General features: G+C 53.8%; 1 protein-coding gene across 7 annotated transcripts in view; it reads right to left on the bottom strand.

Moving 5' to 3' along the window:
• Window positions 1–15,574, bottom strand: part of Sptbn2 (spectrin beta, non-erythrocytic 2) — a 38,044-nt gene extending 22,470 nt beyond the window's left edge. For 2 of the 7 annotated variants that reach the window (XM_040284051.2, XM_078045527.1), the window contains exons 1-7: window positions 15,133–15,574; window positions 8,593–8,771; window positions 3,516–3,667; window positions 2,899–3,072; window positions 2,066–2,157; window positions 1,831–1,911; window positions 1,023–1,138 (exon numbers count right to left, since the gene is read on the bottom strand). In XM_040284051.2, the coding sequence (XP_040139985.2) occupies window positions 1,023–1,138; window positions 1,831–1,911; window positions 2,066–2,157; window positions 2,899–3,072; window positions 3,516–3,667; window positions 8,593–8,749 (772 nt within the window). In that variant the 5' untranslated portion in view covers window positions 8,750–8,771; window positions 15,133–15,574. Of the gene's footprint in view, window positions 1–1,022; window positions 1,139–1,830; window positions 1,912–2,065; window positions 2,158–2,898; window positions 3,073–3,515; window positions 3,668–5,833; window positions 8,545–8,592; window positions 8,772–14,451; window positions 14,556–15,062; window positions 15,081–15,132 lie in introns of those variants that run through there. The other 5 variants (XM_040284052.2, XM_078045528.1, XM_078045526.1 and 2 more) reach the window with 5 other exon arrangements.
• Window positions 15,575–16,041: the final 467 nt, after the last annotated feature.

Raw genomic sequence — 16,041 nt, 5'->3', positions numbered from 1 at the left:
GGAAGCCCCTTGACTGCTTCTGAAAACTCGCAGGCAGGCAGGAGCCACTGACGTCATCTCGGAAGTTGCAGGACACAACCATGTGCTTCTCAAAAGCTCTCCAGGGAACTCAATTCAGCCTACTTCTGTCTCTAGGTAACTGACGGTGATGTCACCATGCTGGACTAAGAGCGCTCAGGAGATGGGGCCACAGGTGGGGTGGGAAGCAGGAGAAAGTGACCAAGACCCAAACCTGCCCAGCGAGGTTTGGAGCTCTTCCAACAGGCAGGTGCTTGGCCCCTCCCTGCTCCCCTTTCTGGCTGCACCAGACTGCTCTCTGCTCTGCCAAAGGCAGCTGAGGAAACTGGCCCTGGAGCCAGGCTGCTGGAAGTCAGATCTCAGCTCCACCAGCCACACGGCCTTAGCCAGGTGCTCAACCTTTATAGGCTCCGTGTTCTTTCTCTTTCTTAAACTGAAGATGATAATGGTATGGGCTTCCAAGGGTTGTCGTAAGGATTTGATTAATTAAAACATGTCAAGTGCAGTGCTACACCAGGTACAAAGGAAGAGCCGAGTGGCCATCACTGATCTCATCAAATTTCTGAGCAGAAGCACAGGAGCCAGTCCAGAGGGGCAGCTGACCAGGGGCCAGTTCTCAGTGGAACCTCAAGCTCATGTAGCTTAAGTTAGAACCCTAGAATTTTAGAATAAGAAGGGCCCCTAGAAACCACGAGGACTAGCTCTCAGTCACAGAGCTTCTCTACGCAGGAGCTGGGATGGAGCCCAAGAGCCCTGGGATCTTTCTTCTGCAGAAATCCCTTTCTTCCTCCAGACTTTTTTTTTTTTTTGAGATATAATTTTCATACCATAAATTCATCTTTTTACACAGCTCAGTGGTTTTCAGTATATTCACAAGGTTGGGCCATCATTGTTGACTACATAGTTCCAGAACATTTTCATTCCCCTGCCCCAAGAAACCCCATACCACGGGTAGCTGCTCCACGTCCTCCCCTCCCCAGCCCAGCCTTCTGCCTCTGCCCCACCTTCAGGATCCAGCAGCTTGGTCAATCCCAGCTCCTTTTCAGCCAGATTGAAAGCATTCTGCAGATTGTAGTGTGCATTGCATTTCTTCAAGGACTCAAAATCCAGCAGGTCTGGCCTGGGGCAGGGGGAGATAGAAGATATCAAAAGCACATGAGGGCTGGGGGCTGTAGCTCAGTGGTAGAGTGCTTGCCTGGCACGTGTGAGGCACTGGGTTCCATCCTCAGCACCACATAAAATAAATAAATAAAATAAAGGTATTGTGTCCATCTACACTAAAAATTAAAAGAAAAGCACATGAGATCCCCAAAGAGGAAAAGTCAGTCTGTTCCCCTTTATCCCTAAGAGTCCAACTCAATTTTGTCTAGAAGGGAACACTGCAGCTGGGCGCGGAGGCACATGCCTGTAATCTCGGTAGCTCCAGAGGCTGAGGCAGGAGGATTGTGGGTTCAAAGCCAGCCTCAGCAACTTAGCAAGGCACTTAGCAACTCAGCAAGACCCTGTCTCTAAATAAAATATAAAAAAGAGCTGCGAATGTGGCTCAGTGATTAAGTATCCCTGGGTTCAATCCTCAGTACCAGAAAAAAAAAAAAAAAAGGGAGTAACCCAAACCAAATCTCCACTGCTCCCACCCTCCCCCATAGCACCCCCTACTTCTAACATAAGTTCTTGGTGGAGCACGATGCTCCCACGTTCCAGTTCCTCTTTGTACACTTGTTCCTTACAGCTGTGGTGAGCTCATCTCATCACCTTTGGCCTACCTATGTGTCCCTTGGGTCATTAACCCACGTGCTTGCAAACCGGTCTTACCGATGTTTGTGTACGATAGCATTAAAGGCCAGTCCATCCCTCCAGCTGGTGGTGAAGTTGTGCACATTAACATTGGGATACCTGGAAAAAGGGAAAAGTGGAGAGTGGGGCCGAGCCCTGGTCTGGAAGGGAAGGACGACAGTTCCAGGTTGTGGATCCCACAGCCCGTCCTTCCTTTGATGCACAGCCTCAAAGCACCTGGCCCTCCACTGCCACATGCCCAGGGCCTCCTCACCCTGCGGTCTTCATCTGGCACCAGAGCAGCAGGGCGTCCTTGGCTGACTTCTTCTCCTTGTTGTCTTCTGTCTCCACACTGATGTCTTGGATCTAAAAAGGAAGAAATGCAGGGACCTCACTCCCTGGACAGGGGCACCTGGCGTTATCAGAGACACTCAGAAATGGCAGGAAAAGACTTGTTAGACTGCCATCATACAGGTGAAGGGACAGAGCCTAGGGCCCTTTCAGCCTGGGCAAGTGACATGAACCATTGGGTCTGAGGAATTTACGGCAGCAGGAGGGGTGGGAAGCCGGTGAGTACAAGTGCCTGCGAAGAGAGCTGGTTCTTCCGGGTGGGGAGCTGAGGGCAGATCAGTGGACATTTTCTGAGATCTGCTTTCAAAGGTGAAGCCGACAGAACTCTGCTTAGGGCTAGAAGAGGCAGAGAGGTCAGGTGTGACCAGGAGAGTTGAGATGACACTGGGACATAAGCCCATGGAGGAGGAGGCCAGACCTTTCCTGTGGTTCTCAAACTTTCAAACTCTCTGCAATGACGGACCAGTTTATAAGTTCCTAATCCCCTGTGAACCACCCTGGGGTCCCAAGGCACATGACCAGCACACAGAGCAGGCTCTGGGGAACTTTGCCACAGGGAGTTGGGCTACTCCAAACTGTCTCTCCCCTGTATAACAAGGCGAGTCCCCTGATCTGGCACACAGATGTGGCTGCATTGGCCAACTCTGGGCCAGGTTCCTGACACTCCATTTTTGAACTTATCACGGACCAGCTTTAACTGTTCCAGGTGCAGAACAGGTGCTTGGTCCGCTCACTGAGGAAAACCTTCGAGGGTACCTGGAACCGAAGGATGATGGTCCAGACCAGCCCAAGGGTCAGTCGGTGGTTCCCATCCACGATGTCATGGGAGCCCATGTTTTCCAAGTGCACTTTTTGCTCCTTCAGAAACTGCAGAGCCTTGTCTACATTCTCCAAGCAGTGGATCCTCATGCGGCCCTTGGTAGGCTTTGGCTGTTGGGGGACAGTGGGGAGGTGGCACAGTGGCATGGGGCTGCGGGTCTCCTCCTTCCTCCCCAGCCTTCCCAGGGCCGTGCTGGGCACACCTTCCCATGTCCTCCCTCAGGAACACAGGGACAGCCTCAGGGCCGGGGCAAAGGTCAAGGAGCTGACGCTAAGGTAATAGATGAGGCTTGGGCAGATTAAGATTCCCAAGGGAATTAATTGCACCCAGAGTGGGTGGGAGAAGAAGTGTTTTCAATGGGGCTACTGTTCCTGGCTCTGCGCAGCAAGGCCCCTGTGAAATCCACGCAGCAAAGCCTCCTGGAGCGGAACCATCCTCTGGGCAGAGGGGCTCCCTGTGCTCTGCCCTGCTGTGGCTCGTCTCTCTAGGGGCCCCTCCTGTGGCTTGTCCCTTTGGTCAGTTGCTGATCCCCACCCCCATGATCGCAGCTTACCAGTGTCTCTCCCGAGAGCACCTCCAGGAGCCTCAAGAGGTTGCGCCCATCCCGGAGGTCGCTGTACAGGTCTCCCACCCGACACGTCACCCGGGCCAAGTGCGAGTTCACCCACTTGGTGAAGGTTTTCTTCTGCACGGCTTCTCGCTCATCTGTGGTGGCAACGTGGGGTCATTTCTATCCTTTGAGTACGGTATGCCTGCTTCTAAATACCAGTTGTGTGTGTGTGGGGGGGGAGTAGGAAGTCAGGTGGGAAGTGAGGAATTTGGAATGAGCTCATAAGCAAAGTAAAAAACAAAAAAAAAGGAGAGACAGAAAGCAGGCTCTGAGGAGAAAGAGAAAAGAAACTGTCCACGGAGGGGCTGGGATTGGGCTCCTTCACGTAACAGTGGGGGAACACTAGGCAGGCTACTCCACCCATCAACTTCCCCACCTGTAAAATGGGCAAGCTACTATCTACTTTAACACTCATCATGTTGGTTAAATGAGATACTAGTATGGGAAACCTAGTGGGTGCCTGGCACAGCTGGCTTCCTGGTAAGGAGCTGCCATAAAGGAACAAAGCAGAGGGCGTGGTCTGAAATTACAGCAGCGGCCCTACCAAGTGGTCATTAGGACTTGACAGTGGAGAGGTTGCGGGCCTCCTCAGCTCACTGTCCTTAGATCATGGACAGAAAGGATGGGCCACTCTACTTCTGGGGTGGGGTCACCCAGTTGGCTGCAGGGCACCTAGTCCCAGGACACCAACATCCCAAGATTGAGAATCAAGACCTTGCAAGTTGGGGAGCTCTCCAAAACAAGGGAGGCAGGCAGGCCGAGTTAGGTGCCGATTTAAAAAAAAAAAGAAATAGAAAAAGTCCTGCTGCTTGGCCCACAGGATGGCTCCTGGTCAGGGGATGCTGTCAGGTTCCATAGAAAAATGAGAATTAGCAGGGCGCGGGGTGCACACCTGTAATCCCAGTGGCTCAGGAGGGTGAGGCAGGAGGATTGCAGGTTCAAAGACAGCCTCAGCAATTTAGCAAGGCCCTAAGCAACTTAGTAAGACCCTGTTTCAAAATAAAAAACAAAAAGGGCTGGGGATGTAGCTCAGTGGCAGAGCAGGCCCGGGTTAAATTTCCAGTACCAAAAGAAAAATGAAAATTAAGAATTTTGCCAAGGGAAGAAAGAGGTTCAGGCCTTTGGGAAGCTGTCTGGTGGCTATGATTCCTGCCAGTTCTCCTCCAAGAACCCAGTGTGAGAACCTAGCCCAAGTGGCCTGGCGTGAAAAGTCACCTTTGTTCCCATCTCAGCACCAGCATCTCAGAAACTGAAAAGACTCATCCCTTAATCTCACATTCCTGTGCACCTCACCCACAGAACAGCAACACACCCATGTCTATTCCTGTCTTTCTCACCTCCAGCCCCTGTACCTGTGCCAAACCTGGGGTCCTAATGACCGCGTGGGATGCTCCAGAACACCTGTGGAACCAAGGGTGCCTCTGGACACCATTCAGAGTCTACAGGCTCTGCCTAAGCTGGGGATGGCCCAGATCATCCTGCCATGACTGGATCCAGCAGGGACTGCCCTGCTATCAGGCACGGTGGGGTGAGGCCACTTTAGCACACAGGTAGAATAAAAGGGGAAGACATGGAAACAGTGATGGCTAGAAACATGGGCAATGCCAAGTCCCAAAGCATACGTCACAAAATGCCTATAGCATCCCTAGACACACACACACACACACACACACACACACACTCACACCATGAAACAGAGACTGCCAGAAATATATTTAAATGTGTGCGCCAGGACGGACATGCCTGTTCAGACTTCTACCTACCAACCTCTCCTTTGACACACACCCAGTTTCCACACACGCCCCCTCACACACATTCAGATGCCCACTCAGAAGCCCATGGAAACAGAGGAGCTCTAGATTCTGCGCCTCTGGCCCACTCCCTGTCTTCCCTAACTGGGGGAGCATGGCCAAACCCTGGGAGGCCAGCTGCCTGAACCTGCTGAGGCTTCCGTTGCTGGCACTGACCTAGGGCTCCTTCCATCCTCTTTACCTTTGCACCCAGTGGGGCCCTCAAGGTCAACCTCCAACCCCCACTACCCCACATGGTCCTTCCCAGTGGGTCCAAACCTTTCCCAATTCCGTCTACATCTCTGGAGTTTCTGGCCACTTGTAATGATTCCCTCTAGGGCTGGTCACGTTGTCTCCCAACACAAACATCTGAGTCACAGAAAGTGCGGGCTCCAGCTCCTGGGCCCAGGCTGTTCCCCCTGCCCTAGTCCCCTCTCGCACACCGGCTCCACTCTGCCTGGGGGCACTCACCTTGGAGCTGTTTGAAGCGTCCTTCCAACACGCTGGCATACTGAGCAGGGTTGATGAAGGCAGCCGGTGAGAGCAGGAGGCCCCCCGGGTTCTGAGACCCTTCCACAGCCTCGTAGTAAAGCTCTTCGGCCCCGTTCAGGCCGTTCCCGTGCACCCTGCCCACTGCGTTCCCGCTCATGCCGCCCGCTGCCCCTACACAGCCCGCGGCCCAGAGTCCATGCTCCCCTGCGCCTCGCAGCTGGCAAGTGTCTGTCCCCTGGAGCCTGGGCCTGGGGTCCCGGGAGGCTGCCGTCCCTGGTGGCGGGGATTCAAGGATGCTGGGAGTTTCAAGGAGTGGGAAAAAGGAGTTACGGGATGCCTGAGCTCCTGAAACCAGTGAGCGGGGCACACCTGGCTGCGGCGAGAGGAGACACCAGCAGCTCCCGACAAACAGGTCGGACCGTGGCGGGGGAGGGGCGGGAGGCTGCGGGGCGGAGCCGGGCTGCGGCAGGGCCAGGCCCGCGGGGGCGGAGGAGGGAGCTGCCAGCGCCGGGAGACCTGCCCGTCAGCCCCAGGTTGCCCAAGACTGGGAAGACCCGCGAGAGAGGCCCCCAGAGCAAGCCGTCTGCAGGGGCTGCAAGCAGGCCCCTCTCCGGTGACCCTGGGCGGTCCCTCTCCAGGACGCCCGCTTTGATCTTAGCTCAGAAAGCAGAAAAACAGAAACCTGGAAACAAGGAGATCCTGGAAGAAGCCAAGCCCCCAGCTGTGCTAATAGGTATGGCTAGGGTCCTCGCCACTAGGGAGTTAGCTTCATCTATGGTTCCAGCCCCTTCCTTGCCCACGAGGGCTCTCCTCAGCCAATGTCCCAGTCCCCAGTGCCGCCTCACTGCTGGGCTGTCCACCACATCTCCTTCCTGCCTCTTCCTGGGCTTCATACACTCGCCCCTCCCCCATCGCCTTCCTTTTAGTATTCTTGAGCACCTGGGGGTGTGAGGCACAGAGTGCACCAGCACAGCCATAGGGAGCCGCCTCTTCAGGGCATCACCCGTGTAGTGGAGAGATAAAGAGCACCAAGTGGCTCGCCTATGTGCACAGACAGACTCATAACAGTCCTGGGGGCACAGGTCTCGAGGGCACAGGTGTTAGGACGATATTGGGTGGTGTGTACACAGACATGGTCAGAGTTCCGGGTGGCACATGTCCTGTGCACCCAGTTATCACGATCATACAGGTTGGCCTGTGGACCATGCACAGACACCATGACAGTCCTGGGAGGCATGTGTCATTACAGATACGGTAAGAGTCCTGGTTGGTGTGCGCACACGCGCTGTGTGCAGATACCATGGCAGTAGTAGAGAATCATGAACCAAAAACTAGGGTTCCAGGTACACTTTCCCTCAAAGAGGGGACATTTTCCATATCCCACACCTCTGTTTTCTCTGAGATAGAGAAGCATTGGTATGACAGTTTCAACAGCCAGCCAAAGACCCTGCCAAAAGGGAAAAGGGTCCAGGTCTTCAGAACCAATGGCCACCACACAGGGATCCTTAGACTGATGCTGCGTTGGCTGAGAAGAACTATGTGGGGAGATTTGGGAGGGTATTGGGGATTTAACCCAGTGAGACTCAACCCCTAAGTCACATCCCCAGACCTTTTTATTTTTTATTTTGAGACGGAGTCTGGCTAAGTTGCTGGGGCTGATCTCAAACTTGCAATTCTCCTGCCTGGGTCTCCTGAGTCACTGGGATTACAGGCCTGCACCATGGTGCCCAGCTATTTGGGGAGTTTTTAAAAAGCCTCAGTTATGGCCCATATGGCCAAAGATTCACTGTTGCCAGGGAGGAGCTTGGGAGCCTGTGACAATAGTTCCTGGATAAAGCATTCCGCCAGGTTTGGGAACCTCAGCCTCAGTATCTCTTCTCTCCGCAGCCACCCACTGGGGCGCCACCTCTTAGGAGTAGTCCTGACTTCTCACTGGACTGGGCTGGGCAATGACAAGGGAGGGATGGAAGAGGGGAGCCAGACTGGGTGGGTGGCCTAGGGGTGTGTGGGTGACTCAGCCCCACGCCAGCCGCTGGTGGTGTCAGGTGGCAGCCACACTGTTGCCATGACAACTCCTCCCCCAGAACGCAGGGAGGCCCGCTGAACGAGTTTGTTTGTGCTCAGAGCCACCGAAAGGGAGAGCCCTGGCCGCAGGGAAGGGCAGGGACCCAGGTGGGTGGAGAGCAAACCCTGGAGAATGGGCTTCGGACAAGACTGCAGTGGGAGAGGACCTGCTTCCGGAAACAGGTAGATGAAATAATGGGAGTAACAGGTGGCAGGTGGAAGGAACAGGTGGGGAGGGTGCAGAGAGGATGGCGGCCGGGAGGGAGAACAGGAATGGGAAATGACAGTGGAAATCAAGGAAGGCAATGAAAGGCAGGGATGTGGGGGCGGAGACAGAGTGACGGTGAGAGTGCAAAAGGAGGAAGGGACATGACCCAGGGCCCAGGCCAGTGAAGGCAGCTGTTGAGTCAGTGGAGCAAGTCCAGGGGTCAGCTCCGCTGGCATCTCTGGGGCTGGGGTAAGGGAGGCTGCGGAAGGTTCTGGATTGCAGGAAGTTTGCTCTTGAGGCTGGATTTGGGGACCAGGGGCCTGGTGGGCTATTCTGGGTTTCCCACTTAGTGCAGCAACTTAAAAAGTGAGGTCTTCCCATAGGGGTGAAGGACTCTCCACCACCCGCTTGGGACCAGCCTCCTCCAGTCTCCTCAGCACCTCCAATGGTCTTCCCCTGACCTCACCTGCCAGGGCCTTGATTCGAGACCTCTCAAAAAGGCGAGCCGAGCTGCTGTCATTGTCCCAGTCTGAGTCGGGCAGGTCCCAGCGGTTGTTGATGTCACTGTACTGGCCCTGGATTTCCAAGCTGTCGAAGTCTGTGGGTGACAGAGTGCTGCTCATGGTGGTGGGTGGCTTCCTGCTCCTGCAAGAAGATGAAGCTGGTGAAGGGCATCTCCGGGCCTCTGGACCTCATCCTCATCGTGTCCTTCCTTCCCTAGCTCTGCCATTGCTCTCCTCAAGGCCAGGGGTGGGTTGTTTGTTTTAGTTTGTGAAAATTGGTCCCCAGGGGGAGAGGGGAAGCCACCATGAGGGACAGGAATGTGGAGAGACTGAACATGGCAGATGGCCTGTGGAGGGAGGCAGGAGGGTAGCACACGAGTCTGCACAGGGTAGACAGGAAGGGCTTCAAGGGCTCAGCCGAGGGAGGGCAGGGCAGAGCTGGGGGCTGAAGGTGGCCCTGAGCTTAGCATGTGTCAGAATGGCAGTGTGTGGAGTGGTGTGAGGCAGACAGCGGGTGTGAGTCCCCTTGGGTAGTAATGAGTGGAAAGTAGAGTTCTTCCCTCCCCACTTCTCCTGTTCTGAGCCTTCTGCCTCCTGTAGGCTACTGAAGATGGAGAGACCCAGCTTCTGCTCTGGTCTACCACATCTACCACAGATCCTCTAGATGGACTGATGAGCTGATAGGCAAGTAGGGACCAAGTACCTCGGAGTTCAAAGAAGGACACAGTACAGTTCTCTCCCTTTATATCCTTTTGTTTGCTATAAAGAATGCTTAATATGTGCTCCATGAATGTCAGCTGTGCTACATGCTCCTGCTGTTCACATGCATCTCCTCATCACAACCCCCAGTGGGGCCAGGGTCCATGGCTGTCCCCATTTCATAGATGAGGAAGCAGCACCACAGAAATAAGCCACTGGTTCAAGGTCACACAGCTGAAAGGACCACCAAGGGTTGTTTTGTTATTAGTGGATTTTTTTGTTTTTTGGTACTGGGGATTGAACCCAGGGGTGCTTAACCACTGAGTCACACCCTCGGCCATTTTTTATTTTTTATTTTGAGACAGGGTCTTACTAAGTTGCTGAAGGTCTTGCCAAGTTGCTGAGACTAGCCTTGAACTCATGGTCCTCCTGTCTCAGCCTCCTAAATTGCTGGGATTACAGGCATGTGCCATGGCACCTGGCACCACCAAGGTTTGGAAGCAAAATTCTTTCTCTTAATTACAGTCTCTGAGATAGAGATTTACAGGTTCTCTGACCGACCTGGAGCCTATTAGTGTGGTGGGTTATTAGCACTCACCACAGCACTCTAGGGCCTGGCTGGGAAACCTGGATCATGTATGCTGCCAGCATTATTTATGACCTTAACCAAACACATTTTGTCCTCAAACCTAACAAATGAGCATGGGATCAGTTGCTGGGGACTTTTTTTTTTTTTTTTTTAATTTAATGAGTATTGTTCAAAGTTCTTGTGTAACATGACGCTCGGCAGCCATTCAAGAGAATGGTGGTGGGGGGTGGGGGAACGGTGTCTGTAACTTTAACAAAATGCCAAATTCTACATTTCTCATTTTTCTAGTACCTCTTGAATATGAAGACATTTTAATCCTGAGCTCTACTTCCTGGGACCAGGGCTGTGAACTTGGCCATCTCTGGTTCTGGGAAGGAAGGAGGTAAGGAGAACCTCTTCTGTGGTTTGGGGAAGGAAAAAGGAATGGGTAGTGAGACTGGGGTGGCTGGGAAGGTTTGTTCCCAAGGGCACGCAAAGGCAGAACTTGGCTTCTATCATTACCTGGTTCCACGAAGCTGAACCTGACCTGCTTGAAGGGCAGGGCTGCCAGCCCCTCCCCTTTCCTTGCACATCAGGATTTCCCTGGGAGTAGCCTTAATGAGGTGTGAGGGAGCTCAGGTCTAAGGTCCCTCAATTGGGGCTTTTCAATCCCTGTAGCAGAACAGGGAACTTAATTTCCATTAGGCCTAGGACTCCTGCCCCATCATTTCCCCCAACAGATTCTTCTGGATTTGCTCTGTAAATATTTATATAAAAGTAAATTCCAGGGCAGAGGTGAATCACCCCGAGCAAAGAGCACTGTGGGCCAGGCACGACCTGAGCTAGTCACCTAACACTCTTAGTTGCTGGATGGCAAAGCAGTCCCGTCCCAGCCCTTCAGGTTAGGGAATTCCGACCAGCAGCCACTGTCACACTTAGCTCTGGGAAGGGGACTTCCAGCTCTCAACCCATGCAGAGACCCTTACACAAAAACACCAACATCTGAAGACCCCTGAGGGTCAGTGTATATGACCTTGTCCCTCTTACCAGGAGTCACAAACTCACTGAAGCCAGTCCCCAGGAGTGTTTTGTTTGGCCAACATTGGCTTTAAAATAACTGATTTTGGATTCTTTCAGGTGGGATTGGTTCTACCTTCTCCACAGACCTCACCATTCCCTTTTGCTCCTGTGCAAATATGATTTACATATTTATGTTACCCTCCTGGCCCCTGAAGGCCCCTGAGGTTTTCAAACCATTATCACGTGTCTTTGTACTCCACAAAGAGCAGACACTTAAGGGAAGCAAGTTTTTGACTGCTGTCTCTAAGCCAGTGTGTTCCCCAGACCTCCAAAAGCCTCATGAACCCAAACACGCACTGTTCTTGCTTGTTTTTGGTGACCCAACTTGGTCCTTCCAAGGACCTACCAGGGTCCAGGCATAGGATTCAGACCTTCCAGGGGAGGCCTGGCTGGTACAAATTCTCTGTGGAATCCCATCATTTGGGGGAGAAAACCTGAAACTGGAACCTCCTCCTGTCAAAGTTCAGTCAGGGACATCTGTGCTTTGCAACCTGAGTTTCCAAGAATGCCATGATATGGATAAGGAACCAAGACAGCACTATGGGGGGTCAGAGATCTCCTTAGTAGCATTGTGCTGTAACTCCAGAGACTTCCTGAGAATGCTGTTCATCACTGTGGCTCTGAGGCCCTGTCTCTGCGCCTTGAAAATTGCGTTCTCTGAGCATTCCAACTCTGCAGCCTCCGAGTTTTTTGAACAATATGTTCTCTGTCAGTGTCCCCGGCTGCCATCTCCAGATTCCTATAGTTTTCTGTTTGAATTTCTCCTACCCAGATCCTGCTCTGGTTCCCTTTCACTGGCACCATTCATAGAGCACCATTCCTTGCCTGTGACCTGAGACTCTATGCTCATAGGCTGCTGGGGAGCTCCCCCAGCCTCATAACCCCCCGTCTCTCCCTATACCCTCTTCTCAGAGGATTCCTGAACTCTGGCAATAGGGTGGTGCAGCAACTAATCCAGATTACAATTTGTCCAATCCCTTATTCTTAGCCACTGACCTCTAGCTGGGCCCAAGTAGCTTATATTGTTAGTGTCAGAACAATGTCAACTTCCGCCAGATGCAGGCTTGGGGTGCTGCGGGAACTTACACCCAAGCACTGTGGGATGCACACTCTGCTCAGCTGGGTACATGTGGGGCTTCTAGGGCAGCTGTCTTCCCTCCCCCTCTTCTCTCGTTTTAGCTGGTGTATAAAGCTAGAAATCCTGCCCCCAGGCTAGAAGCTATCTTGTACTCTAATTCTTCCTCTCACCTTATCCTGCTTCTGCTTAACTCTTTTCCTCTCTCAGAGACAGTTGATGGGTCCAATTCTGTGCTCCGCACAGCATTTCAGCTGCAGCTATGGCTGCGTTTATCACATTATATCAGTTGTTTATGTTTCTCTCTGCTGGCTCCAATTTTAACTCATTGAGGGCTGGGTCTTAACTTCTTTTTGTTTGGGGGGCCCAGCAGAATAGGTATTCAATAAAGAGACATTGAATGAATTGAGTACGATTTATTTATTTATTTTTTGGCCATCCAATTAATGTCTTTCTTAGGGATGGAGAAAGGATCATGGAAAGAATGAAAACCGGGGTGCAAAAGCTGATCCTCAACTGGAGTACTTTCGGGGTTGAGCTCTATGGAGGACCAGGATTCTCAAAACTCACGGGAATCACAGTTACCTAGAATGGAGGGTCCAGTTACTGAATGGTTCCCCCTACCCCAAGTTTCTGATCCAGAGATGGGGAATTTGCATTTCTAACCTGTTCCCAGGTGACATTAAAGCTGCTGGCATAGAGAGCACACTTTGAGGGTCACTCTTGTCCTAGGATGACAAGCAGCTGGAATTGGTTAGGGGAGCTACGAGAACTGAGAAGACACATTTTCAGGGGTGAGTGTGACTAGATTTAGTTTCTAGGTGTGTTCAGGCCCCATCCCATGCTAAATTCCAATATAACATCCCCTCTAGAGCCCCATCCATGAGAAGGAGATTGAAGATGGAGTGGGCTCTAGAGCTAACAAAACTGAGCAGATGCCCTGACACAGCGAATCACAGAAGTGCTGAAGGAGGACAGGGCTGGAGCAGCCAGGGAAAGACAGAAAGGAATAAATGACAGCAGGATGAATAATAGATTAGAAGAGATGGGGACTTTGGCAAAGTAAAAATCTTATTTGATTTCAAAGTATAAAGGGTGAACTGGCAGAAAAAGGAGAAAGAAATCACAATGAAACCCAGGGCTCTGAGGGAGGCAAGAGATAGATAGATGTTCCCAGGGCAGAGAAGAGGAGGAAGGCAGGAAAGACAAAAACCCCCAACCATTTCCCAGGTCAGGACTCACTCTGCTCTGAAGAATTTAGAGTCTGGACTAAAGAGGGTCTGAATTTTGACTCTCTCCTGCAGAGTCATTTAGAGTCTTTCACTCCCTTCCCCAATCCTGGGTTTACATCATTTTCTCCATGGGATGCAGAAAGCTCCATTTTAGCTTTCCTTCACTAATTCTTTGCTCTCCTGAATGTGCCAAGAGGTTACCTCACACCTCCAGCTAAGATACAGATTTGGAACTCAGTCCGCCCTCTTCTTCAAGGAAGATGCCGGCATCTGCCAGCTTTCAGTGTTGGAGTTGTGGCTGCTCTCAGGGGGAAGCTGCTGAGAAACAACCCGCTGAGACAGCCTGTAGCAGGTTAGAACAGGGGCAAGCCTGCATCTCAGACAAGGAGCAATGTCATGAGGTTAATAGGGCAAAGTTAGTCACTGCCAGAGTGGATGGTGGTATGGACAGTGGTGCTGGAGGTAGAATGGCCCAGCCAGGACGCCTCCCTGGGTAGTTGTATGACAGGCCGACTCCACAACCCTGTAAATGTCCCGGCCCCCGAAAAACCTTACAAGACGCTTCCCCATAGCTCCAAAGAAGAGGCTTCCTTCAGCCTTTGCAAGTGCCAGGTGGTCGCCGCCGCCAACGTGTCCCCCTCTTCCACACACTGCGAGGGAGCCTACGTGGAGCTGGCACCCAAGGGGTCAGGAGAAGCCCACGCGGCTCCAGAGCGAGCCCTCAATAAGGGAGGGAGACGACTGCCTGCAGACGCGGGACAGAGCCAGCCAAGCGCGTCCTCGGCATCCGGACCGGCGCCGGCTAGTCAGCCTGCGGAGCCTCAGCAGGAGAACTGCCTGCGCTGTCAGACACGCTCCGCGCCATCCGACCCCTATCCATCAGCGCGTCTGTCAAGCCCCAACTCTTCCAGACTCTTCTCTTGGCTCTTGAAAGGCCCGCGCCCCCCAGTCTCGACCCCCACCGTCCTCACACTGGTACCTGGCTGCTGGCACATGACACTGTGCATCCTGTCCCCAGTATCCCGCAGGATTCAGGGCCAGGCGCCGCATCCTTCCTTCCCGACTCCCTGGAACCCACCCGGACCCCGACCCCGCCGCCGGCACGCGGCTGCACAAAGCGCGCCTCCTCGCCGGCCGGGACAAAGCGGGCCGGGGCGCCGGCACCTACCTGTGTGCGGAGCGCCGGCGGGGCGGGCGGGAGCGCGGCGGACGGGGACGCACCGGTCGTCGCCGCGCCCGCAGCCCGGCCGCGTGGGGCGGTTGCGGGCGGCGGCCGGTGGCTGCCGGCCGCGGGCGCACAGCGGGCGGGCGCTGTCACGGGGCGCGAGCGGCGCGGGGGGCGCGCGGGATCGGCGGCGGCGGCCGGGCGCGTGGCGGCGGCGCGCGGGCGCGAGCGGCGGGACTGCGGCGCCGCGGAAGGAGGACAATAGCCTCCCCCTGCCGCAGGCCGCCGGCTCCCGCGGGAGGCCGGGGACCATCTGGAACCCGCGGCCCCGCGGGGCTCGGGGCGGGGCCCGAGTCGCCCCCTCCCCGCCCGGCGCCATGGCAACCGCGGCCCCTCTCGGTTCTCCCCACAGCTTCCCGGTCCTGGGTCGTTGACCTTCCCCGGGGCCAACGCGGTGGCTGCTCCGCAGCCGGCTCCCGACCCCCACCGCCTTCCGTGTGGGTGTCCCCTTAACCCCCGCCTTCCGGTCCTCGCTAGCCAGCCCCGCGTCAGCCCTGGGCAGCCTGGGTATCCCCCACAGCTTACGCGGCTCGGTCTTAGTTTGGATACCCCACCTTTGTCCTTCGCCTTTGGTCCAATATCCGTATCCCCGGGAAGCGCAATCCTTCTTTTAATGTCACTCACCGCGGAGATGTCTTCCCGAGATGCGGCCTCTGTTTTCCTTTTCAAATGTTCCTCTTTGGGCACCTCCAGGCCATCTCCCTTAAGCATTTCTCTCTGCCATCCCCCCTCTCTCTAGTCCTCCTTCAGGCAGGTAGGCTGGCCCGCTTTCCCAAAGCATCGCCATGGTGCTCCTGGAGATTCGCCTTCTCCCAAATCAGATTCTCGGAACAGTCATCGCAGCGGCTTCTCAGCTCTTCTCATTTATCAACCAACAGAATTCCGGCCTGTCTTAAAGGGGGTGGGGGCGGGGGTGGACATTTCTAGGCCTGGCACAGGCTGGGTTTCTCCTTGGTTTATTAGTGGCTGAGTGGTCCAAGGTCTAAGGTCATTAACCAAGGTGAACAGCTCTCTGCTTAGGAGAGGAAGAAATGTACCCGAGTTATAACAAACGAATGGGGTGGGTGCTGGCGGTGGGTGCTAAAAGTGCATTATGTCATGTGACACTCCACCCCCACTCCAGCTCTGAGAAGTAGATGCTGTTCTTCCAGACTAGAAAACTAAACTAGGTTCAGGGATGAACTGGTAATAACAGGGTGGGCTTTGTTCAAAGCCATTAGGTTCTATCTGCCCCTGAAGAGATGGGCTCATTTCTATACGGGATGCCTGGAATTGTCAAGGAAGGGCAATTCAAAAAAATGTGCTTTCAGTGAATTCTTGGGTTCAAGGTTTGGTGTGTGTGTGTGTGTGTGTGTGTGTGTGTGTGTGTGTGTTTGGGAGGATTGTTTTTATGAGCCAAGGGTCTCACTAAATTGCCCAGGCTGGCCTTTTGTTCACTATCTTCCTGCCTCTGGTAGTAGCCACCCTGACCAGGTGAGTTTAGGGTTACATGATGGCTTTTGGGGTAATTGAATTTTAGGATTTTGCTTCTTT

Source organism: Ictidomys tridecemlineatus, chromosome 4 (genome assembly GCF_052094955.1).
Source record: "Ictidomys tridecemlineatus isolate mIctTri1 chromosome 4, mIctTri1.hap1, whole genome shotgun sequence".
Taxonomy (NCBI): domain Eukaryota; kingdom Metazoa; phylum Chordata; class Mammalia; order Rodentia; family Sciuridae; genus Ictidomys; species Ictidomys tridecemlineatus.
This window is presented reverse-complemented; position numbering and strand designations above follow the sequence as displayed.